This window comes from Heteronotia binoei, chromosome 1, assembly GCF_032191835.1.
Source record: "Heteronotia binoei isolate CCM8104 ecotype False Entrance Well chromosome 1, APGP_CSIRO_Hbin_v1, whole genome shotgun sequence".
Classification (NCBI taxonomy): Eukaryota; Metazoa; Chordata; class Lepidosauria; order Squamata; family Gekkonidae; genus Heteronotia; species Heteronotia binoei.
In genome coordinates, this window is record NC_083223.1 from 134040299 (window position 1) to 134066662 (window position 26364).

Consider the following 26364-nt stretch of genomic DNA (forward strand, 5'->3'; position numbering starts at 1 on the left):
AGAAAAAAATCCCGCCCGCCTGATCTGCCTTTCACTGAGTTTACGCCGACCGGTGAGCGCTTCCAAATTCTTGTGATCGGTCCAGATTTCAAATTGCACTTTAGCGCCTTCTAGCCATGACCTCCAGGTCTTTAAAGCATAAGTCATGGCAAAAGCTTCCTTATCCCATACCGACCAATTTCTCTGCTCCTGGAAAAACTTTTTAGAGATATAGGTACAGGGCTTTAGCCTCCCCTCCTCATCTTTTTGCATGAGAATGGCTCCGACGGCGACATCGGAGGCGTCACACTGCACAATGAAGGGCCTCAGCTAATTAGGGTGGCTTAACACTGGTTTACTAGTGAACAATCGTTTGAGCTTAGTGAACGCCTCTTGGCACTTCTGTGTCCAATTTAGTTTCGCCCCCAGATTTTTGGCATCCAGACCCTTCCCTTTGGTTTTTAGCAACTCCGTGAGGGGTAACATGATTTGGGCAAACCCTGGTATGAAGGTATTGTCTGGTCCCCCCACCGAATGTCTGGCTCATGCTTGGCCAACCTCTCGGCTTGGCTTCATGAATGAAGATTTAAGAAGGGTGCAGTAGTCCACGCCTGCTGCAGGCTCGCTGGTGGCTGACAAGACCAATGCGGGACAGGCAGGTCCGGCCACAGTGGCTGCAGGGAAAAGTCTGATTTGGGGTTGGTGCTGCAGCAGTGCTATTCTTCCTCAATCTCCTTTTGTCCTCAAGACCAGCTATGCGTGCGTTCTCAAAGGAAGAGACAGCCTGGTGGATGGTGTGCCTCCATGCTTTGCGATCTGAGGCTAGGTCAGACTACTAGTGATGGTTGATGCGACAGGTGCCAAGGGAGTTCTTCAAGGAGTCCTTGTACCTCTTCTTTGGTGCCCCTCTATTTCGATGGCCGGTGGAGAGTTCGCCATACAGCGCAATCTTGGGAAGGCGGTGGTTTTCCATCCTAGAAATATGCCCTGCCCAGCGCAGCTGCGTCTTCAACAGCAGTGCCTTGATGCTTGTAACCTCCGCCCGCTCGAGGACTTCAGTGTTGGTCACAAAGTCACTCCAGTGGATGTTGAGGATGGTGCAAAGGCAGCGCTGATGAAAGCGCTCAAGGAGACGCAGGTGATGACGGTATAAAACCCACGATTCGGAGCCGTAGATGAGGGTTGTCATCACCGCTTTGTAAACATTGATCTTTGTGCCTTTTTTCAGATGCTTGTCGCTCCACACTCTTTTGTGCAGTCGGCCAAATGCACGGTTTGCCTTTGCCAGCTTGGTCGTTTCCCTGAGAACACATGTTCTTGAAGACTACCTTCCTCAGGGAAACAGACCTCACTGAGAGCTGCTATGTCGATATTCAACCTGAGAAGTTTGTGGGCAACTAGAGCAGAGCGTCGTTCAGGGCGACCACTGTCTACTGTGTCAAGCATGGTTCTGATGTTCCAACACGCAAGCTTTAGTCTTTGCACACTTTGTGAGGCAGGTGCATGCCTTTTCTTTGTTGTTATTTTTTGACCGCAAGTAAGGATGCCCGTTGATCGCGGCTAGTCAACTGGGGGGGGAGGAGACGAGCTTTGTTTAGGCCACCTTTTCTAGGCCCCTCTCCGTGTGGAGCAAGCAGTGGTGTCCCTAGATAAGGCTGCTTGGTCGTTCAGGGTGCTGCCGAAAAATGCTTTCGTCTCCGGGTCAGCATCAGGCGACCAATACCCTGAACCGCCTACATGCAGGGACTGCGGCTTCCAGTGGCACCTTCCACCTGCCGTTTCGCCCCTTGCCCATCGCTGCAGGACTTGGTGTGTTGTGGGTTGTGGATATGCCCTTCAGGCCTGTGCAGGGGAATTTTTAGGTGAAGCGCAGTGTGCGCGGTACTGGCTCCACCCTTTCACCTGGGGGTCATCTGCCATGGCCCAGTAAGCCGGGACGCCGGCAGCGAGTCCTCCAGGTGGTAGGTGTTACATTAACGAGCTCTATCTGCCTGGGTTTGGTGTTAGAGTTTTCCTTCTCTTAGGCTGGTGAGGTTGGTGGGCCCAGCCTGCCCATCCGGTTATACCGCCGGACATTCGGTCGCACCATGACGTGGCAAACTCTGAAAAACGGGGGGGACCAGCGAGAAGGTGTTGCCACGGATGCAGTAATGCAGGAGAGGCCATTGCAGTGACCATCTGCCAGGCATAGCCAAACAGTGACCATGCGGCAACCAACCCACTCCCAAAACCACATTGTAGGAGAAGGAGGGGGGTATTACAAAGGCCTCCTGGTCCCAGTGGTGTTTGATGTCCACCGGCACTAATTGAGTCTTTAACACACAGGGCTCCCCCCTCATCACTGACCCATCCATCTGTTCAAATTGGATGGGGTGCGGCAAAGCTATCGTGGGAAGCCCCTATGCATCCACCAGTTTAGGGGTGATTATGTCTCTGGTACAGCCCGAGTCAATCAGGGCTTTTACTTGCACGAACCTCTTGAGTTTGCTGTTTAGCAAAATTAGTGGCACAAAATATAGCGACCCCGTTACTCTCAGGTGACCTGCTGGCTGGCACCATTTAGAGCAGGTAGTCCTCGTTTCCCGATGGCTTGTCGGCCCAGGACATCTCACTCAGCTCATCGGTGTCGATGGTGTCGTCTGCCATCGAGCTCGCAGCCGCGCTGCTCTTTGCTACTTCCTTATGGTGGCTGGCCTGCTTCTTTGGAGTCGGAGTGCTCGTCTTGGAGGCGCTCGATGATGGTCAAGGGGGGTTTGGACAGCTGCTGGCCAGGTGGTTCGGGTCCCCGCACCTGAAGCATTTGTGGGTCCCCGTGGCCTTCCCGCTGGCTCCCCCCCCTTGGGGTTTCTTTGCCTCTGCCTTCCCTCCGGGTTTTGAGTCACGACTCAACTTACTGCTCTGATGTTGGCGTTGCATGGCCACTCTCTTCATGTTCGTCTCCACTTCTCCCACCAGCTGGATCCATCCCACCAGGATGGTTGGTCTGGCCTGCTGCAGGGATCGATCCAAGATGCTTGTGTTCAGCCCGCGGGTGAAGTGTTTGATCTCACCGAGAGAGGTGAAGCTGCAATGTACCCGTAACCGGGCCTTCTCCTCTGTAGCCCCGAGTCTATGGAACCAACTTCCAGAGGAAATGCGGGCCCTGCCGGACCTTGAACAATTCCGCAGGGCCTGCAAGACCTTCCTCTTCCGACTGGCTTTCGCTGACGAAGAAAGAAATTGCTAATGATAACCGCCATCCTAAAAGAACAGTATTAGCACTTTTATTAACTTAATTAACTAATTTTTAAACCTAATCAGAATTTTAATGCTTAAATGTAATTTTGTGTTTTTTGCTTTCTTTGTATAATTGAAATTTGTATGATGTTGTTAGCCGCCCTGAGCCTGCTCCGGCGGGGAGGGCGGCATACAAATAAAATTATCTATCTATCTATCTATCTATCTATCTATCTATCTATCTATCTATCTATCTATCTATCTATCTATCTATCTATCTATCTATCTAATTCACTCCACCCCCCTCACCTTGGCCGTGTTGGTATGGAACTCAGCCGCATACTCCCGAATCATCTTGGAGCCGTGTTGTATGTCCCTCAGGGTAGCCAGGGTGTGGGTCTCCCACAGAGGGTCCTCGTGCTGGGCCAGCAAAGCTTGTAGGAAAGCGGCCACAAAGTCCAGCTCTGGGCTCATGGCTTCGTACAGGCTCCTGTACCACCTTTTAGCAGCTCCCTTCAATTTCGACCCCAGGTAGTCTACACGACTGAATTCATCAGGGAACGTGTTCCCCCAATAGTGCATGTAGCTATTCACCTGGATCGTGAAATACTCCACCTTCTCGGGATCCCCGTCAAAGGTGGCGTCCAGCTCTCTCCCGCGTCCCCCTTCTCGAGGAGCCGGGGGTGCCGCTGGTGGCGCTGCCAGGGGTCTAGTCGCTGGCGGTTGCGGGGCTCTTTTCGTTCCGGTCGTTCCCAGGACTCGGTCGATTTGCCTGTTGAACTCTCCGGCCATCATGGTGGTCATCGCCTGCATCTCGTCCCGCAATCCCTTGGCAACCTCCTCTCGGATCATCGCTTGGAATTCACGAGCCATCTCTGTCCATATTTTTATCCAAACCCCTCTTGAAGCTGGCTATGCTTGTAGCTGCCACCACCTCCTGAGGCAGTGAATTCCACATGTTAATCTCCCTTTGGGTGAAGAAGTACTTCCTTTTATCTGTTTTTACCTGACTGCTCAGCAATTTCTTAAGGTTAAAACAATTTTATTGGTAACATATGGTAACAAATCTATTTCTTACATCTTAATAAGTTCTTTTATCTACCCCATATATTACTTTCTACCCACCCCTCCCCCCATTACTTGACCCCGCCGGTGTTATTTATTTAAAATACTAATATTTAAATGTACCCTTAACTATTAAAACAAAAACTTATCCTCTTCTTCTTTCTAAAACTTAATCATTATCAAAAATTGTCCAATGTCGTTTTATTTTCCACTCTTTTTCTACATATCTTCTAAACTTTTTCCACTCCATCTTAAAAACTTCTAAATGATAGTCTCTTAATATTCTTGTTAATTTGTCCATTTCACTCCATGTCATAACTTTTATAATCCAATCCGATTTCTCTTGCTTCCACAACTGCGCATATAATGTCCTAGCAGGTGAAAGCAAGTACCAAATTACAGTTCTATCTTCTTTTGGAAATTTTTCCATTTGTAATCCCAAAAGAAAAGTTTCTGCAACTTTCTTAACTTCATATCCCAAGATCTTAGAAATTTCTTGCTGAATCATCTGCCAATACTTTTTTGCCCTTTCACAAGTCCACCACATATGGTAGAAAGAACCCTCATGTTTTTTACATTTCCAACATCCATCTGGCATCTTATTGTTCATCTTTGCCATTTTTTTAGGAGTCATATACCATCTGTACATCATTTTGAAACAGTTCTCTTTAATGAGACGTCGAAAGCTTCATAGAATTCTTCCACAAGTGTTCCCAAGTTTCCATCTGCATTTCTTTATTTACATTAATGGCCCATTTAATTATTTGAGATTTCACTACTTCATCCTCCGTAGACCATTTTAACAATAATTTATATATTTTTGAAATTAATTTTTCATTATCTCCAAGCAGAACTTTTTCCATTTCTGTATGTTCTTTTCTTATTCCTACAGTTCTGATATCATTATCCACCAAACTCTTTATTTGTTGCATTTGGAACCAATCATATTTATTATTCAACTCTTCAGCAGTTTTCAGTTCTATTTTGTCACTATGTATTTTTAATATTTGATTATATGACAACCACTTTTCTTCACCTATCTCAGCCGTTATTTTTATTACTTCAGCTGGCAGTATCAACAACTGTTTTCTCTCATCCCCATATTTCTTGTATTTCATCCATGTATTTAGCAAATTATTTCTTATATAATGGTGAGAGAAAAAAAGTCCATCTTCTTTTTTCCATAATATAAATATGCGTGCCAGCCAAATTTATTTCTGTGATGTTCCAGCAATAAGAGTTTTTTGTTTAACAGCGTTATCCATTCTTTTATCCACCCTAAACAAACTGCTTTCTGATATAATTTTAAATTCGGTAGTTGAAATCCACCTCTCTCTTTTGCATCTGTCAAAATTTTCACTTTGATCCTTGGTTTCTTCCCAGCTCGCACAAATTCTGAATTTTTTATTTGCCATTTATCAAATTGTTTACTTTCTTTCACAATGGGAATAGTTTGAAACAAATACATTTTTTGGGGAGAATATTCATTTTAATTGCAGCTATTCTACCCAGCAATGACAAATTAAGTTTGTTCCATTTTAACATATCATCCATTTTACGCCATAGCTTCTCATAATTATTTTTAAATAGATCAATATTTTTCATTGTTATCTCCACACCCAGATATTTTACCTTGGAGGTGACTTCACAGCCCGTTAGTCTCTGTAATTCTTGTTGCTTATTTGTTTGCATATTTTTATATAGAAATTTTGATTTTTCTTTATTAATACAAAGTCCCGCCAACTCCCCATATTCTTGTATTTTGGCTAACAACAAAGGTGTGACTTGTATGGGGTTTTCATTTATAAACATTATATCATCTGCAAATGCTCTATATTTGTAAGTAAATCCTTTTATTTTTAATCCTTCTATTTCTTTATCTTCTTGGATCTGCATCAGTAATATTTCAAGAGTCATTATAAACAACAATGGGGAAAGCGGACAACCTTGTCTTGTACCTTTGCTAATTATCATATCTTCTGTAAGGTCTGCATTTATACATAGCCTTGCATGTTGTTCAGTATATATTGCTTTTATCATTCTTATAAAGCTTTCTCCCAACTCCATTTTCTCCATTACTGCAAACATAAAGTCCCAATTTAAATTATCAAATGCTTTCTCTGCATCCGCAAAGAATAATGCTACTTCCTTTTCTGGATGTCTTTCATAATATTCTACAATATTTACAACAGTTCTAATATTGTCTCTTATTTGCCTTTTGGGAAGAAACCCCGCTTGATCTTCCTTTATAAAATTTATCAAATGTTGTTTAAGCCGTTCTGCCAAGATTCTTGTATATATTTTATAGTCATTATTTAATAGCGAAATTGGTCTATAATTGTTTACATTCATGACATCTCTATCTTCCTTTGGTATCAACAAAATAACAGCTTCCTTCCATGTGTTTGGTATTTTCCTTTTTATTCTTATCATGTTCATCAACTTCTCAATTTCGATGTTAACTCATCTTTAAAGGTTTTAAAATATTTAGCTGTATATTCATCTGGCCCAGGTGCCTTTTCATTGCATTAATAGCAGCTTCAATTTCTATTTTTTCAATTGGATCATTCAAAACTTTTCGCATATTTTCTGTTAAGGGTTCTATTTTTATCTTTTGTAGATACTCATCCATCTTTTCTTTATTTATTTTGACACCTTTAAACAACTTGGTATAATACTTAAAAAATTCTCTTTATATTCCCTCTTGGCTAACCACCTCTCTTCCATCTACCACAATTTTATTAATAATTTTATTTTCTCTCTTTTTCTACAGTTGCTAAGCCAAATACTTTCCAGGTTTACTTGCTCCCTCAAAAGATTTCTGCTGCAGTCTTTTCAAATTCCATTCCAATTCTTTATTTAACAAATGTCTCATTTGCATTTGTAATATTGTATTTTTCCTTATAATTTTCTTTTTCCCTGGCCTTTTTCTCAACTCCCCTTCTTTTTTCTTTATTTCATTTTGAATGTCCAAAAACTGTTTTTCTTTTGCTCTCTTATCTTTATTATTCAAGGTAATGAATACTCCTCTCATTACTGCTTGATAGGCATCCCAGATGGTCTGAAATTCTATATCCTCTTTGTTATTCATTTGAAAAAAAGTTTCAGTTTCATTTTCTAGGTATGTCATTATTTCTTTATTCTGTAGTAAATCTTCAGTCTTCATCTTCCCAACTTGTTAGACAATTTGGTAATCCACATTATTGGGTTATGGTCAGCCCCAATTTTAGGTAAAATCTCTCTTTTCCTTGTTATAAGACCTAAATCTTTAGTGCCCCACAACATGTCAATTCTAGAATAAGTTTTATGTCTTGCTGAATAAAAGGTATAGTCCCACACTTCAGGGTTAAATTTCCTCCATATGTCCTCCAAATGTTCTTGTTTGACCAATTAAAAAAAAGACTTTGGCAATTTTCCTTCTTTGTTATTATATCCCCCCCCCCCATTAAAGTCTCCCGTTATCAAAACTTGGTCATAAGTCAGTTCATCAAATTGTTGTATAATGTCTTTTTAAAAAAGCATCCTTTGCACCATTAGGCGCATACAGTCCCAATAACAATGGGGTTTTTTTTGCATTTAATATTATTTCTACTGCCACAAATCTTCCATCTTTAGCTTTAAACACTAATTTTGGCTCCAATTCTTGTTTAATATAAAAAAATCACTCCCCTTTTCTTCTGTTCAGCCAATGAAAAAAATTCTAACCCCAATTGTTTATTCCATAAAAATTTGTAATCCTTTTTTTTAATATGCACTTCTTGTAAACAAACTATATTACAATTTTGCTTTTTAATCCAATGAAATGTTGCCCTTCTTTTTTTTGCTGTGAATTTAGTCCATTTACATTCCAAGACAATAATTTGTAATCCATCATGGTGCAAATTCTTTATGTTCTTCATAAAATCTATGCAGTTCCTGTGCATTTGTAATTGTGATTCTTTTCCCCTGAAGTTCAAAGCTCAAACCTTCAGTTATTATCCACCTAAACCTCATTTCATTGTCCCATAATTTTTCTGTCAGTTTTTTATATGTTCTTCTATTATTTATCACTTGCCTTGGCAACTCCTTCATAATTCTTACTCTGCTGCCTCCCACTATCAATGTCTTTTCAAAGTTTTTGTTCATGATCTTTCCCACCATTTCTTTTGTCATGTATCTTATGACAACATCTTTTGGTAAATTATTTTTCTTGGCATAGAGTGAGTTCACTCTATACATATAGTCATACTTCCAGGGGAGGAAAATGCTGAGCTGAGCTGCTTCTCATAACGGAAGTAGGCTGGAACTTCTGTTTGGGGTAGTGGAAGGCAAATTAATGCCTACTGCCTACTTTTCTCAGTTAGAGATTAGTCCAAGATATGCACAGGAAACTTTGAGGAGATTTGCCTGGGCTAAAAGGGAGTCTCGGGGGGGGCTCCTTTGAGGCTTTGAGGGGTCTCCGGAGAAGAGTTGCATTTTCATCATTTGCAGAAGTTCTCAGAGTCATTTATTTGACATAAACTCAACAGAATCTTAACTTTCTTGGACTTTGCTAAACATCTAAAGCTACATAAGACTGGTGTGGATCTGGATAATTGGCAGAAAAGGTACAGATTACTATCTTTCATTCCAGGACTATTTACAGTTAAACAGAATAAATTCAGAAGGTGGAAAATGGAAATCTAGAAAGCTTGGAAGAAGAAGGGAGGAAGAGGTGAAATTTGGACTTTGTAAATTTAAAGGACAGTGATAAAAAATGGAAATGAATTTATTGTTTGGTCTACTTCCGATTTTGAAAAAAAAAGCACCATTGTCACAGACCTGCAGCATATACAATCAACACAGGAAGTATGTCAAGCATCGCGAGATCTCTTTACCAGTGAAAACGAGATTTGGTGGCAAGTAAAGCAGGAAGTAGCGGATGAAAAGCCTACTCTAGGACTATAATACCATTGAGAAACATTGGCGGCTATTGTTTTAGAGGTCAAAATTAAAATAATGTTTTTAAATTGTTCGGGACATTAAAAATTGTTGGAATTAATTGAGATGATGACAAGAAGATAAATACTATTGGACATATTGTTTGTAATGGACTTTAGAAGCCTTTAAAAGAAAAAAGGAAAAAAGTTGCAGAGAGAAGCAAAAAGTCGCAACTGCCATTTTGAAGGATTTAAAAATTTTAAAAATTAATATCTCGGCCTGGGAAGCTCTGAGGATGGCGAAATTAGCCTTGTTATAAAAAGCACGCTCTAATCTTTTGAATCTGATAGTTAAATTTGAAATTGGTGAGATCAAAATTTTTCGTGTTTTTAAATGTCAGAACACAAGCAAACCCGTACAAGGGCTACTTCATTGGAGAAAATGCAGGATCAATTAGAGGCAATGGAGGCCAGAATGATGAAAGGCATGAAAGAGATGATAACTGCATCAAAAAAAGAAGAAATTATTGAAGAGATTAAAAAAGATATGGAAGATCTCAGAAAGGAAACAGGAAACATCTAAGTAAGTCCAGGAGGTAGAAGGGAGAAAAAGTACATGATTCCACCTTGTTGAAAATGCAAGAAAAAGTGACAATCCATGACTGCAAATTGATGGGAGACTCAGATACTTCAGAGGAGTACCTGAAAAGGAAGATGGTGATTTGAAAGAATATATAATAAAAATAATTGCAGAATTTTTAGAGGAAGATCCTCAAGAGACTAAAAATCTGACTGCTCAGCAATTTCATCGAATGTCCACGAGTTCTTGTATTGTGAGAAAGGGAGAAAAGAAAGACAGATTGCTTACCTGTAACTGTAGATCTTTGAGTGGTCATCTGTGCATTCACACTCATGGGATATAGCACCTGCGCCGATCCCCTGAATTGGTACCTAAAAAGCCTGGGATTTTTTTTGCACTCAGCACCAGTGGGCATGCGCGGGCGTCCCAGCATGCATGCTCACCAGCGCCAGCGCGTGGATCCCGCCAGTTCCTTCTTGACCGCTGGAAGCCCCCTAACATAGAGAGACCATCAGCAGTGGGGAAGGAGGCCGGGTAGTGTGAATGTACAGATGACCACTCGAAGATCTACAGTTACAGGTAAGCAACTTGTCTATCTTCTTCGTGGTCTCTGTGCTTCACACTCATGGGAGATTAGCAAGCAAGACATACCTGGAGGCGGGAAGATGGTCAACCAGAAGAGGCAGCTTGCAGCACCACAGCTCCCAGACGAGTCCTCTGCTGAGCATGCACATCCAGAGCATAGTGGTTCATGAAAGCATGTGGAGAGGACCAGGTGGCAGCCTTGTACACATCCGTCAGGGAAACACCTTTCAGGAACGCCACCGATGTCACCATCGCTCTAGTACAGTGTCCACGAATGGGCCCAGGCAATGGCTTCTTTGCCAGCAAGTAGCACAGTTTAATAGTCTCAGTGAGCCACTTGGAAAGCCACTGAGATGAGATTCCGGAGCCCAACTTAGGAGCAGCATAGGGAACAAAAAGATGCTGGTCCTGGCGAAAACTCTTAGAATGACTCAAATAAAACAATAAGGCACGCTTAACATCCAGAGAATGCCACCTACGTTCCTCATCCGAGGAAGGCGTAGGATAAAACGTGGGTAACCAAACTTCTAACTCAAGGTGAAACTGGGAAACCACCTTGGGAAGAAAAGAAACATCAGGAGCCAATGACACTCCAGACTCCTGAAAAATTAGGTATAGGTAGTCACAATGCATAGCCATGAGCTCCCCTGCACGGCATGCCGATGTGATTGCTGCCCAAAAAAGCAGTCTTCCAAGACAGAAACTGTAAAGAACATGTGGCCATTGGCTTGAAGGGATGCCGAGTCAACCTGTCCAAAACTGAGGTCAAGTCCCACAGCTGTGGGGGTGACCTCGATGGAGAATGCAATTGAAGCAGACTTTTTAGAAACCTCTTAGAATGGGGGTGCGTAAAAACTGAATGCCCCTCAACCGGCTCATGGTACGCTGATATTGCTGCTAGATAAATTTTAACTGACGAAAAAGCAAGGCCAGCATCCACCAGAGATAACAAAAAATCAAAAATCACCGATAGCCCCACCCGTTGGGATGAGACTGTAGGTTCAGTTAAGAACTGAAGAAACTTCCACTTCCTGTCATAGGAAGCACAGGTAGACAACTTCCTACTATTTAGGAAGACGTGCTGGACTTTGCTAGAGAACCCACAGGGTCGATGAACCACGCTGTCAGCTTCAGGTGAGGCACATTGTGATGGAATACATGTCCATCCTGAGCTGACATAAGGTCCAGTTCCGCCGGAAACTGATAGAAAACCCCCCTCGCTAGTCGAAACAAGATCGGGAACCAGTTCTGCCGAGGCCACCATGGCGTCACTAGGATGCAGCATGGCCTTTCTCTTGCAATTTTGTTGACAACTCTTGTCAGCAATGGCAGAGGCGGAAACATGTACAGGAACCAGTTGTTCCACAGGAACATCAGGCTGTCTCCCAATGACTCTGAATCCGTGCCCCTCCTGGAACAAAACAGAGGGCACTTCCAGTTCCTGGCTGTGGCAAACACATCCACCTAAGGATACCCCCAGAGCTGAAACACAGGTTGAAGGAAGCGCCACTGTATCTCCCACTCGTGCGGAGATGCTGCTCCTCTGCTCAATGAGTCTGCCTGCAGATTGAGCACCCCTGGAAGGTGTGGAGCCCTTACAAAGATGTCATGCTCCAGGCACTCCATCCACAGCTCTAGTGCCAGCACAAAGAGTCGTCGAGAGGCTGTCCCGCCCTGCCTGTTGATATAACACAGGGCTGTAGTGTTGTCCGTCAAAAGGGCCAACGCCTTCCCAGCCACTATGGGACGGAAAGATCGAACAGCAAAATGAATTGCCAACAGTTCCAGATAGTTTATGTGGCAATGAGTCAATCGAGGAGACCAAGGGCCCCCCACACACAGAAAGTTCATGTGAGCACAGACGCATCTGTTGTGATGGTCACAGTTGTTGCAGGTAGGTGGAAGGGAGCTCCCTGACAAATATTGTCTCTGGATTTCCACTATTGCAGGGTCTGGAGGGTCAAGGGTGGAATCATAAATCTCTTCCGAGGTGGTCCCTTAAAGGCCAAAACCCTCTGAGAAACCACAGTTGAAGACCTCTCATTCTCAATTTTGCAAACAGCAGCACGCTTGTAGTCGCCGCCAGCAGACCGAGCATTTGCTGCAGCTGTTGTGCTGTGCCCCATTTCCGACTCTGTAAAAGACTGACAAGATTGATGATGTCCATCGCTCTCTGCTGAGGCAGAAAGGTGCGGTGAAGGTTTGTGTCCAGCAAAACCCCTATGAACTGAACTGTCCGTGATGGAGTAAGATGAGACTTTTCCATGTTGACCTGCAGACCTAAGGTGTGAAGAAGACGAAGAGTGGTGGTAATATGGCTGGACAAACTTTCTTTCAACTCTGCCACAAGGAGCCAATCGTCAATGTATGGAAAGATGACTATACCTTGAAGCCGGAGATGTGCGGCCACAACACTCATCATCTTGGTGAACACTTAAGGTGCGGTGGACAGACCGAATGGAAGGGCTTTGTACCGGAAGTGGTTGGAACCTACAGCAAAACGAAGGAAATGCCTGTACACAGGATGGATGCTGAAGTAGGCATCATTGTGATCCAATGTTGCCATCCAGTCCCCTTGGTTGATGAGGGGAAGGATTGTTTGCGAGTGGACATTCTGAATTTCTGGTACACGATAAACTTGTTCAGATTCCGAAGGTCCATAATTGGCCTCAATCCCCCATCTCGTTTGGGAACCAGGAAATAACTAGAGTAGAAGCCTCCATTCTAGCCTCTACTGGGATCTGTTCTATGGCTTGTTTCTGTTAGAGGTTGCTCACCTCCGCCAGCAGAGGTGGGGAAGGGGGTATGGTGACAATCACCGACTGAGTCGGAACCTGAACGAAGTCTATCTTGTACCCTTCTGCTATGATGGAAAGAGCCCACCTGTCTGTGGAGATGGATTCCCAAGCCGGAAGGTATGGATGAAGGCAAATGGTAGATGAAGTAGGGGCGGCAATGTGTGCTACTGGAAAGTCAAAGGCCCTGCTTTTGTGGGCGAGCACCCTTAGATTTGCCAGTGGTTTGTGCTGAAGCAAACCTGTTTCGGTTATTTCCCCTGTAAGGAGACCTACTTTCTGGTTGGGAAGATTGAGGTCTCCACTGCTGATCAGGGGAGAATTTTTGGTAGGGTCGCTTAGGTCAGGATTTGTGTCACTGCTTTGGCCTAGCCGCCTTAGATGAGGCCGGGACACCCAGGTTCCTTGAGGTCTTTAGGCTTTTGTCCATCTCCTGGAAGACACTGTCTGTGGTTGAGCTGAAGAGACCTTCACCCTCAAAGGGTAGATCTTCTACGAAGGCCCTGGTGTCAAACTGGAGAGCTGTAGACCTCAGCCAAGAGTGACGGCAAAGGGAGACAGCAGACGTGATTGTTTTGGCTGATACGTCAGCCATGTGCTTTGCTGCAGTCAGTTGTTGCTTGGCTACAGCAAAGACCTCCTTCTGTAACTTCCAAAATGCAGATCTCTTTTCCTCGCTCAGGGAGGACAAAAGGGGGGTGAGCTGCTCCCAAACTGAGTATTGGTATCTAGCCATGCAAGCAGCATAATTAGATACCTTTACTCCTAGAACTCCTGCTGAATAAAACTTCCGACTGGCACTGTTCAATTTCTTGCCCTCCTTGTCAGGTGGCGAAGAATAGGTCTTTTGGGCCTTGGATGATGAGGAGACTACCACCGAGTTGGGTTTGGGGTGCGCAAACAGAAACTCAGCACCAGCCTCCTGGACCCGATACATATGATCCAATCTTCTAGAAGAAATAGGGGAGGATGCTGGCTTCGCCCAAGGCTCCTTCACTGCCTGCAGGATGACTTTTGTTACAGGCAATGCCACAGCCATCGATGTGTCCCGCTGCATAATATCGAAGACTGTGTCATCGACAACTGGCTGTGGTTGCCTCACTGTGAGGGAGAGGGAGTGTGCCATCCGCTTCACCAGGACCCCATACGACTTCAGATCTTCCGATGATGAAATGGGAAGGTCCTCAGTGATATGCGACTCTGGCGAAGGTTCCACCGCTCTGTCCGGGTCATTGGTACCGACCTCGGAGTCCGATGACGAGGAGTCCCTTCTTACTGAGTGCTCGGAGAGTATCGGGGTTGAAGCTCGCTCGGGAGACTGCAGAGATACCAACGATCGAGCTTGGATGTCTTCCACCCTCTCTCGTCATCTCTCTGGAGAGATTGATGCCGATGCTCGCTGCCTAGAGTGATGGGAAACTCTGGAGAGATGAGAGACCTCTGACTGCTGATCCCACTTAGGAAAGTCACGTGGAGGATACCATTGGTATGGTGGGTACGGGTAACCATAAGGAGAAGGCCACTGACATTGATCCCATGGTGGAAACGGTGGGAAGCATCGAACCATCGTCGTTGACTCTAGCTCTCTCCGGACCATAGTCAATGCAGGTGCCAGGGGTTCGTTCGGTACCAAAGCCTCGATCTCCGAGATCGAACCACTGTCACTGCGATGGTGCGATCCCAATGAGTGGGTGCGCTGGGTCAGGTCTATTTCGTGCTCCGATCCCGACAGGCGGAGGTGCTGCGACTCTCTGCCTCTCGATGCCGAAGGACTCCTTGGACATGAAGATGCCAGGATCCTTCGTAGTGGAGCAGCTTGAGTCGACACCGAAGCGTCCTGAGAAGGAGAAGGAGTGCAGGAGAGTCTGGTCTTTCTCTTCTCCTTCTCCTTTGATTTCTTTGGGAGGGACGATCGGGTCCCTGAATCCTCCCTACGCTTCTTGGCCGGAGTTGCCACTGACCCTTCAGAGGGTCGTTTAGTGGGTCGGCCTCTCTCGATCAGCAAATTGGTCTGCACCAGTGATGGCTTGACCAATGTAACCGTCGGGGTCGATGCAGCCTCTTCCATCGGTACAGATGGGCCCATTGCCATTTTCGGCGGGCAAAGAGCCAATTCCACAAGTGCCACAGATAGTCTCGCCGCACGGTTTTTGCGGGTTTGCTTAGAGAAGGCCAAGCAGTGCAGACACGAATCAACTCGGTGTTCCTCGCCCAGACACAATAAGCAGAGGGAGTGACCATCAGGAGGTGCGATCTTCTTACCACACGAGCGGCACCTCTTAAAAAACCCCTGCCTTTCCATAGGCGTCAAAGAAAAAATCACACAGAAAGATTTCTGAGGGAAAAGGGGAAAAAAACAAAGCCCCGAGGGGCAAAGTCCAACAATTTTTTTTAGACAACAATAACTATCTTAACAACAAACTAACTAACTACACTAAGAAAACAAGAAACGGGCTATATACAACAAGAAGAAACAATCCAAAGGATTACAGTACTGACCGGAGAAATGAAAGGAGATCCTCTCAGCACAGCAGTCAAAAAGGAACTGGCAGGATCTGTGCGCTGGCGCCGGTGAGCATGCGTGCTGGGACGCCTGCGCATGCCCACTGCTGCCGAGCGCGAAAAAATCCCGGGCTTTTTAGGTACCGATTTGGGGGATCGGCACAGGCGCTATATCCCATGAGTGTGAAGCACAGAGACCATGAAGAAGATCTTCTTTCTCTACTTTCTCCATCCCATGCATAATCTTGTAAACCTCTATCATGTCACCCCGCAGTCGACGTTTCTCCAAGCTAAAGTGTCCCAAGCGTTTTAACCTTTCTTCATAGGGAAAGTGTTCCAACCCTTTAATCATTCTAGTTGCCTTTTTCTGGACTTTTTCCAATGCTATAATATCCTTTTTGAGGTGCGGTGACCAGAATTGCACACAGTATTCCAAATGAGACTGTACCATTGATTTATACAGGGGCATTATGATACTGGCTGATTTGTTTTCAATTCCCTTCCTAATAATTCCCAGCATGGCGTTGGCCTTTTTATTGCAATCGCACACTGTCTTGACATTTTCAGTGGGTTATCTACCAAGATCTCTCTCTTGGTCAGTCTCTGCCAGTTCGCACCGCATCAACTTGTATTTGTAGCTGGGATTCTTGGCCCCAATGTGCATTACTTTGCACTTGGCCACATTAAACATCATCTGCCATGTTGATGCCCACTCACCCAGCCTCAACAGATCCCTTTGGAGTGCCATAAGAAGAATAACCATTTTTTTAGGCTATTCCACACTTTCTAAACAAGCCCAGCATTGCCATTACATGTACTTGACAAGTGCTACAGCTAATCCTTACTACTATATTAACAGTGCAATCCTAAAGAAAGTTATTCCAGTCTAAGCCAATTGAAACGAATGGGTTTAGACTGGAGTAACTCTCTTTAGGGTTGCACTGTAATGTTCCTGAATAATATACATGCTTGTTACATCCTGATTTTTTATTGTACCTACATCTAACTCTGAAATTTTAGCTTCAGTTTTCACTCTATAGACTATAATGGGGATATGGGCATCTAAAACTGTAAACCTAAACATATTCTTTAAACATTTATTAAATTTCATTTACTTTATTTATAGTTTACCTTCCTAGCTGAAACTGGATACAAACAATGCAGGATATAAGCAAAATAATCAGATGGTACAAAACAACCAATAAACTATATGACAGGATTAGGATTACAGAAGCAGAGAACAACAAACCATCTAAAGAAAGGTATACTATAAACAATTACAGGGTAGACAATGAAGTAAAAGTAGGTGATGCCTATAATACTCACTGGGTGGACTACAATCCTATTCTACTATAAAGCTGCGCTCATTCTTCTATAGCTCTAATATCTTTTTAGAAGTTTAGTAAATACAATGGATCTTGCTTCTAAATACAGGAGTTATAAAATAAAGATTATAAAAGAACGCAGTGCCTTGTTTTTTATTTGCTTTGTAGTTTTGCTTCTTTGTTAAACAGCTACATTGAATTATAATGCCATAATATAAACTACTGTTCTGTACCTTGTTTGTTAGATGGCTTCTGCAGTGCTTTGGAAGGAGCTGTGATAGTCAACATGGCTAACAGAAGGCTAGAATAGTCCAGCGCAAAAAAGAGAAGAATGGACCAAAGACTAACATACAGCAAGATGCCCAGATGAGGCTGAAACAAATGTCTGACAGTATGTGCCCATGAACTAGGTTTGAGCCCAGTAGCACCTTTAAGATAGCAACATTTGATTCAAGGTATGAGCTTTTGTGTGCATGCACACTTCCTCAGGTACACTGAAATGGAAATTATCAGTCCATACATATAGGTAGAGGTTTCAACAGCAAATTAGTACACAACATAATGAAGATGTTTTAACAGATGCAAAAAGGAATAACAAGCTAAGTTTATATGGTCACTATTTGTTTGGGTTTAACTCCAGAGGGAAAAAAGTGAAGCAAATACATTTGTCAAAATAGGAAATAGATGTGCAAATGTATCCCTCTTAATTGTGGACTCCTAAGAGTAATTAACGGAGACTCTGTTGTTATGCTCCGTCCATTTCCTCTTAAGCATGGAGGTAACTAACAGCATCCTTTTCTTTGATGTAGGATGATTTGTAAAGCAGTGTTATGTCTCCTCTGTTACCAGGTCACAGAAATGCATTTCAATATACCATTATATTACAATCACAGTTCTAATCTAGTATTCCAAATAAGAGATACACTACAATAAAGAGGGTGTATACCTTCCTTGCTGAGAATACAGATGTAAGACTGAATGAGTTTAGCATATGTAGTGAGATAAGAAACTAATATCCCTGTTAAGTCCTGACAGGGTGTCCATGGAAAATAAACCATGTTTTAGCCAAACAAAAAAACTGTACAAACTGATAATAAACTTTCAATAGCTGATTAGTCATACTTGCACTTCTGGAATCACACGTAGTAGTAAATTGAATTTTTATTAACAAAACTGGCCTTTTAATCTTTATTGGGCAAGGGCTACTCCAATGCTTTTTAGTCTGTTCAGGCATTGGAATAATATGAATAATGGGGAACAGCATGCCTAACTGTAGTTATGAGATGCAGCTGATCTTATGAAGGTCTCGAAGCTTCCCATTTTGTCTAGTGGGACTTGTTTTCAAGGTGGGACTATATATTTCATATAATTCCACTAGTCTTCTTTTCAAATTAATTTAATTTTGCTGTGAAACAGATTTAATAAATACAAAAATTAAAAATGAGAATTAGTATGAAGAAAGCCTACACAAAATTAATATTCATAGAATCACAGAGTTGGAAGGGACCTCCAGTCGAACCCCCAGCAAACTGCAGGAAATTCACAGATACCTCCCCTCCCACAAACATCCCCAGTGACTCTTGCTCCATGCCTAGAAGATGGAAAAACCTCCAGGATCCCTTGCCAAACTGGCCTGGAGAAAAATTGCTGACTGACCCCAAAGTGGCAAAAAGCATTTCCCTGAGCATGTAAGAAAGGGCACTGATGCAACTCTTCCTGCCCTCCTTATCATCATCTGCTTAATTCCAGAATCAGCATTGCTGTCAGATGGCCATCTAGACTCTCTTTAAAAACTTCCAAGGAAGGAGAGCTCACCACCTCCTGAGGAAACCTGTTCCACTGAGGAATCACTCTATCAGGAAGTTCTTAATGTTTAGCCAGAAACTCTTTTGATTTAATTTCAATCCATTGGTTCTAGTTTGTCTTTCTGGGGCCACAAAAAACAATTCTGCACTATCCTCTATATGACAGCCTTTCAAGTACTTGAAGATGGTGAATATATCCACTCTCAGTTGTCTCCTCTCTAGGCTAAACATACCCAGCTCCGTAAACCTTCCCTCACAGGACCTGGTCTCCGGACCCCTCACCACCTTCATTGCCCTCCTCTGGACATGTTCCAGTTTGTCTATATCCTTCTTAAATTGTAGTGCCCAAAACTGAACACAATATTCTTGGTGAGGTCTAATCAGAACAGAGTTGAACGATACCATCAGTTCACATGATCTGGATACTACACTTCTGTTGATACAGTCCAAAATTGGATTTTGCTTTTTTAGCCATTACATCACACTGCTGGCTCACATTCAGTATATGGTCCACTAAGACCCCTTTTCGTACATACTACTGCCAAGACAAGTCTCCACCATCTATGAAGAAGAAGAAGAAGAAGAGGAGGAGGAGATTGGATTTATTCCCTGGCCTTCAGTACCCAAAGGAGTCTCAAAGCAGCTTACAATTTCCTTTCCCCTCCCCTCCCCAAAACAGACACCCTGTGAGGTAGGTGGAGCTGAGAGAGCTCTAACAGAAACTGTTCTTGCGAGGAACAGCTCTGTGAGAACTTGTGACTGATTCGAGGTCACATCAGCAGGTGCATGTGGAGGAGTGGGGAATCAGCCCATGTTCTCCCAGATATGAGTCCGTGCACTTAACCGCTACACCAAACTGACTCTCTATAATGATGCATTGAATTTTTCCTACTTAAATGCAGAACTTTATATTTATCCCTTTTAAAATTCATGTTATTTGTTTTGCCCAGTTTTCCAGCCTGTCAAGATCATCCTGTATACTGTCTCTGGTCGATTTCCCACTCACCCTATGCCGCTCTGACATTCCTCTTTTCAGCGTGGCATCCTTTCAATTTTCCACTATCTGCCCCAGGGCTTCAGCTTGCATTGACGTTTTTGCCTGGTAAACAGAAACCGCTAAAAACCAGTTTCTTGTTGTCGCGCAAAAATGCTGACGCAAGCTGAAGTCCCAGGACAGATAGTGGGAAATCAGAAGTAAGTAAGTAAAATTTTATTTATATCCCGCCCTCCCCCGCCGAAGCGGGCTCAGGGCGGCTAACATCAACGCCGTGCTGAAAAGAGGACGCCGTGCTGAAAAGAGGACGCCGTGCTGAAAAGAGGAATGTCAGAGGGCCTTGGGTGAGTGGGAAATTGGTCCATGTCTTCTAATGTATTTGTGACCCCTCCAAATTTAGTATCATTTGCAAATTTAATAAGCATTCCCTCCATTCCTTCATCCAAATCATTTATAAAGATATTGAGCAAAACAGGTCCCAGGAGAGATCCTTGAGACACTCTACTTGTCACTCCTCTCCAAGAGGATGAGGAACTATTGCATTCTTTGGGTGCAATCTGTCAACCAGTTGCAGATCTGCCTAACAGTAATAGGATCCAAACCACATTTTACCAACTTGTCAACAAGAATATCATGTGGAACCTTATCAAAAGCCTTCCTGAAATTGATAAATGATGTCTACAGCATCCCCCTGATCAAGCAAGGTAATAACTTTTACAAAAAAAATAGATAAGGTTAGTCTGACATGACTTGTTCTTGAAAAACCCATGCTGGCTTTCTATTAATAACATTCTATTATTCTAATATTAACATTCTATTAATGTTAATAGAGAAGGAAGGGAAGGGTCATTTTTGTAGATTCCTCCCTTTCATGCAGTTTACTTTGATCTTCATGGAGTTCTGGGGGTGGGTTAGTGACCGCAAGGACACAATTTCAGGGATCACAGAACATTGCAGTTGAGTGTGTGTATGCAGAAAAGTTAGCATTTATGCAGTGTAGTTCTGCTTGTACTATACAGGATCTAAACTACAGAAAAAATATTACACAAAACAGCTATTACAAAAGAAAACAATAATTATAGTACAGCATAAATGTCCAAAATTTGTAAAATATACAATAAACTAATAGAAAAATACGACATAAACAGTTTTCTTTGGATTCACCTGCAATTTCCCTCCCCATAACATTTTTAACAGAGAGCAGCTACTGAGGCTGAGTTTTAATGGGGGAATTGATATGGTAGGAAATGAGGTATAAAAATATTTCCTCTAATGCTATTTTACTAGGCAAACTGCCACCATCAAGATAGGTTGACCTGCATTGAGTGTGTGGGTGGGAATGGATTGTCTTTACACACACACACACTGGAAAAAGAATCCTGAAGAGAAATGTAATATGTAAATCTACCACAAATGCACAGTATTATTGCCTTAGCTTCTTATACACACTTGTATATGATGAATTTATTTGAACCCTAATGATAAAAATACATGCAGAAATTCACAACAAGAAATATTTATGGACATTAAATAACCTGAATTGTTGTACCTTATCATTAAATATATTCCACTTTTGCATAGAGTCTTCTAAAATCCTCTCTTGCTCTTGGGCAACACTACGGAGCCTTGTCCACCGCTGCCAGACTGTGGTCATAGACCTGCTTATAGTTGCCTTGCCAGCATCATTGCAGATTCTCTCCAGCTGGCATGCCTTTTCCTCTAGTGAAGTGATAGTCTCATGGAATGAGTTTACTGTGGACACTAGTGACTGAGAAAAACAAAGGAAATAAGGTTTCCTATGACAGCAAAACGTTAGAATATTCAGCATCACTTAAACAAACCTACTAGCTTTGTTGGAATGTTCTTATCAGAATAGGGGACCACTTGACCAGCAGTCAAATGTTCTATGACTCTAGACAGAAACCTCCAAGGGGTCTTCTGAAAAATACAAAACTGTCTCATATTGAGAAGCTTTTCTGGTTTCTCTATGGATAAAGGTTCAAGAATCACACAATCTCAACTACTCACCAGAGAAATAGCATTAGATAACTGATTTTTAAAATACATGTCATCGAAACATGACATATGCTTCCCTGTAAACATTAATTCGGGAAAATACACAAACACACTCAACAAAATGGCCTCTGAAGTCCAAAACTGATATTTGAAGACATTTCACTAGAAAACTATTTTTCACAGTTGTATCAAGAACAATTAGATTTACTGTCCAGAGAGGTACATTGTTACTATTTGACAAATTAAATGCTCAAGTTTCAATGAACATCAACTCCTACCAAAATAATTTTGTTGAATTACTTTCAAAAGTACATGGAGTATTTACCTAACTTAATATGGCAAAATGGACTATTTTCTTATTTAAGAATTTTGTGAGAAACATAAACACTGAAGGAATACTAAAATTTGATCATTGGACTCTATGATATTCACTCTTCCTCAAAATTATGTCCTATGACACACACTCTTCTTAGCCCAAATTACTACAGAAGACAGACCCTGCAGGGTGGGATCTTCATGTATCCTATAGAAAAATACTTAACTTTCAGAGGACCTCAATTGTTATTTGAACAAGATACAGTAGAAAATTACTTTTTAAAGTCAAATCTTCAATACAACAATTATAGGCTATTTCCCTATAATTTAAATTAAATTAATTACAGTAAAATAATTTAAACATTTAGTATAGAATTGAACTGGGGAGCATTTGCCTTTAAATGATCTGCCACTGTGTTATGCCCATGCAGTTTTAAAAACATTCTTTAAAAATTGTTAACCTTTCAATATTTTGATGTGATCAACTATTGTCAGAAGGTTTACATTTATTTTAAATGTTGTTTTTGTGTCATGTTGGACACAATAAAGAAAGGTCAGTGATTTCATAGCTGGAAAACATGATCTCTTGGCATTTACAGAAGCTTCACCTTATGTGAGTCTAGTTTTTCTTCTGCTTCAAGGCTAGAAGTAGCTTTAGCTGTAGAAAACTCAGATAATTGCTGCTCAGACTCATTCATCATCTCAATCACTTCCTGTCTTACAGTCTGATATTCTTGCCACTGGAAAGAGCACCTTGAAAAAGACATCATCAGTAAGAAAATGTTACAAAATGAGTTAGCAACATATAATTTGCACACATGAGGAAGCTCATCCACCCAGGGCTTTTTTTCCCCCTGGAAACAGAGGTGCCAGAACTCACAAGAGGGAAATGAAGGAGAAACACACAGGTACCCCCCTTGGGAACTTGGGGAGTGCCCCAAGTGTGCAGAAAAATTTCTCTAGCCTTCATGTGGCCTCAATCTACGGACTTAGATATCCGCAGGTGGTGGCCATGGGTGAAGAATAATGTAGAGATATAAAAATGTAGTGTGCTATGCACTTTTAAGCTCTGCTTAAGTCAATTGGAGACATTTAATAATGTGCTTAACTTCTTACTGAATTAAATGGTACTGTAACATTAATTTAAAAGTCCACAAATTCAAAATAGTATGGGCTAGCCAAATAGAACCGTGCATATTTTAAGGGGCACATTTGGAACAGGCCAGAAACTACAAGTAAATATTATAACGCTGAAATATTTTTATGTATTTTATGTTTTTATATTATTCTATGGTTTATGGTTTTAATGTATTATTGTATTTACTCATGCACATGCATGTCGATGTGAGCCGCCCTGAGCCCGCGTTGGTGAGGAGGGCGGGATACAAATGGAATAAAATAAATAAATAAATTGTTCTTATTTGTAAAATCTTAAATAAATGCAACTAGATAGCACAATGGTTTAGCCCTAGACACCACATCTAGACCTAACAATGAAAGTAGATGTCTGACTAGCAGCACCTGCTCTAGAGCCCGTGGTGCCCCAGGCAGCCTCCCTGCTCACCATGGCCACCCCCCATGGTCACCGTCACCCGCCTTCCCTCCCTCCCCAGTGATGCAACGCAGCACCACGCTCCGCACCCCCCCCCAATCAAAGCGCACCACACCACGGCTGGGCCCTACCGGCTTCAATGCAGTTGGCGTGCCATCTAATGCTTTGAAGTGCGCACAGGAGAAGGCTTCTCCCCCCTCTTTCTGGAACTGGAAGAGAGGAGGAGCGAAGTCTTCTCCTGCGTACACTTCAAAGCATTAGATGGAGCCAGCCCTGCAGACTAGACCAGTAATATATTTCTAGGAAATAGGATAAAGCCCTAACCTGCTATGACTGGGTCATGCTATCATTAGGGTTGCCAGCCCTCCCAATGGAGGCAAGCAGCCTCCATCACCAGGTCCTGAGTCCCATTGTTGATCACCTGAGGGGGAACTTACCAGAAGAAAGTGAGGGAGGCCCTGCTGCTGTTAGTGATATATCATTACATCAGCAAGATCTGGGCAATGTTCAAGTATGGATGACCAAACTTGCTTAGCATAAGAGCTACGTAGAATAAACATTAGGAAGGACGGTGGCTCAGTGGTAGAGCATCTGCTTGGGAAGCAGAAGGTCCAAGGTTCAATCCCTGGCATCTCCCAAAAAAGGGTCCAGGCAAATAGGTGTGAAAAGCCTCAGCTTGAGACCCTGGAGAGCCGCTGCCAGTCTGAGAAGACAATACTGACTTTGATGGACCAAAGGTCTGATTCAGTATAAGGCAGCTTCATATGTTCATATGGACTCAAGCTGCTGGCTAGCTTGGCTTGGAGAAGTGATTTAAAGAGACAAATGCCTTCTCCAAGCCAGCTGACAAGGCAGTGGGTGCTTCAAGAGCCACACAATATGTGTGGAAGAGCCACATGTGGCTCCCAAGCTGCAGTTTGGCCAACGCCTGCTCTAGTATTTTGGCAAAAACTCTATGGTTGAAGCCATTTTTACTGCACAGTTTTTACCCAAATACCAGAGAATTGCCACGATGGCACAGCATGATGATGTGACTTCTGGTGCACTCTGGAAGTGGCACAGCCACATCACTGGCAATGTCACCTGGGCTGTCCTACTGCTGCTGGTTGCCAGGAAGGACCGGGCAACTCTAGCTACCAAGTAAGAAGTGACATGCAAGACATCACCACACAAAAATTTCTTCTATAGAATAATTTTACAAGCTGATCAAATCTACCAAAGTATTCTGAAGCAACTGGGTTTCAGATAAACAATTCAGGCTAGAAATTTCAGGGGCTCACTCTAGACTTTTTTCAAATGCCTTCTGAAACTCAACATCGATTTTCTATTCTACCTTGCCATAGAGTATTGGACTATATTTGATTTTGTTATTTCTATCCCACCCTCCCCTGTGAATAGGCTCAGGGTGGGTTACAACCATAAATAAAACAATAGATATATAAACATTATAAGTTCCATTTAAAACCAATAGCAATGTAAATACTAAAACATTTAAAACAGATTATTTCACACACTTGAAGTGCATACTGTGCAAGTGGTAGGGGACAATTATTTGAACAGGTGGGCCGAATTGCCATCAGGGACACAGGAATGTTATAATGCCCAGCATAGTCAAGTTCAAGCAGGGGAGGCAATATAATTAGACATCTACTGCCTCAACCGAAGGCCTGGTGGAACAGCTCCATTTTGCAGGCTCTGCAGAATTGCAGAGCCCTGATCTCAAGTGGGAACATGTTCCACCAAATTGGGGCCAAAGCTGAAAAGGCTCTGGCCCTGGTCAGGGTTAAGCAAATGTCTTTTGGGCTGGGGACTGCCAGAAGAGGATGTTCAGATGAGCATAAAGCTCTTTGGGGTACATACAGGGAGAGACGATCCTGCAGATTGAGAGATCCAGGCTCAAATCCTGCTTGGCATGAATTCACTGAGTGATTTGGGGCCTGACATTTTCACTTACCCTAACCTATCTTACATGATTGCTATAGCGATGAAATGGAGGAGGGATGAAGGATATATACAACCCAGAGGCCATTGGAGAAAGGGTGGGATAAACATGTGTTAATGCCATGGGTCAGTAAGGATATAGAACTGTGTTGCGCTGTTATATAATAATTATTTCAAAGATGTTAAGCAATATAGTCCTTGCTGTCCCTTTTGTATTTCCTCAATTTAGTTGTTCCAGTTTGTTTTTCAAATTGACAAAATATGAAAGGGGCAGCAAAGACTATATACAATCCAAAGTATATAAATGGTGTATCCTGGATGCAGTTAAGAGTAAGGAAAAGAGATTAACTTTACAAGCGGCATGATCTAGATGTAGATACTTCTGATGGTGGGGAAACCACCAATACTTTAGGGGATGAGGGTCCCTCTCGTAGATTTTTCCTGGATAGAAAAACTAAAAAAACCAGGCTAATAGTTTTTTCTCCAGCACCCAAACCACAATACGAAACAGAAAGCCTGATTATAAATTTGTCTTCTAGGGTGTTAACACAAGCTGAAGAAAAATTTTTAAAACTGGGTCTGAGATACGTTCCCATGCCCAAGTATAACTACTTCCAAACTAGAATTGATTTGTTTAAACTCTTTAGAATGTTGACGTTAAAAAAAAGTATTTGGGGAATTTCAGGAACTTAGGCAAGTGGAATTTAAACCAAAATCAACCTTTGTTCCCAATTGTATTGACTCAGCTATACAAACTTTTGAGAAACTGGTAATGAAAGATACTGGTCTGGGGGGG

The 26364-nt window shown here is 42.6% G+C and overlaps 1 protein-coding gene across 2 annotated transcripts in view; it reads right to left on the reverse strand.

Moving 5' to 3' along the window:
• Positions 1-26364, reverse strand: part of SYNE1 (spectrin repeat containing nuclear envelope protein 1) — a 621543-nt gene that overhangs the window by 234344 nt on the left and 360835 nt on the right. For both annotated transcript variants that reach the window (XM_060240915.1, XM_060240910.1), the window contains 2 exons: positions 22684-22828; positions 21294-21512 (listed from right to left, as the gene is read on the reverse strand). In XM_060240915.1, the coding sequence (XP_060096898.1) occupies positions 21294-21512; positions 22684-22828 (364 nt within the window). The remainder of the gene's footprint in view (positions 1-21293; positions 21513-22683; positions 22829-26364) is intronic.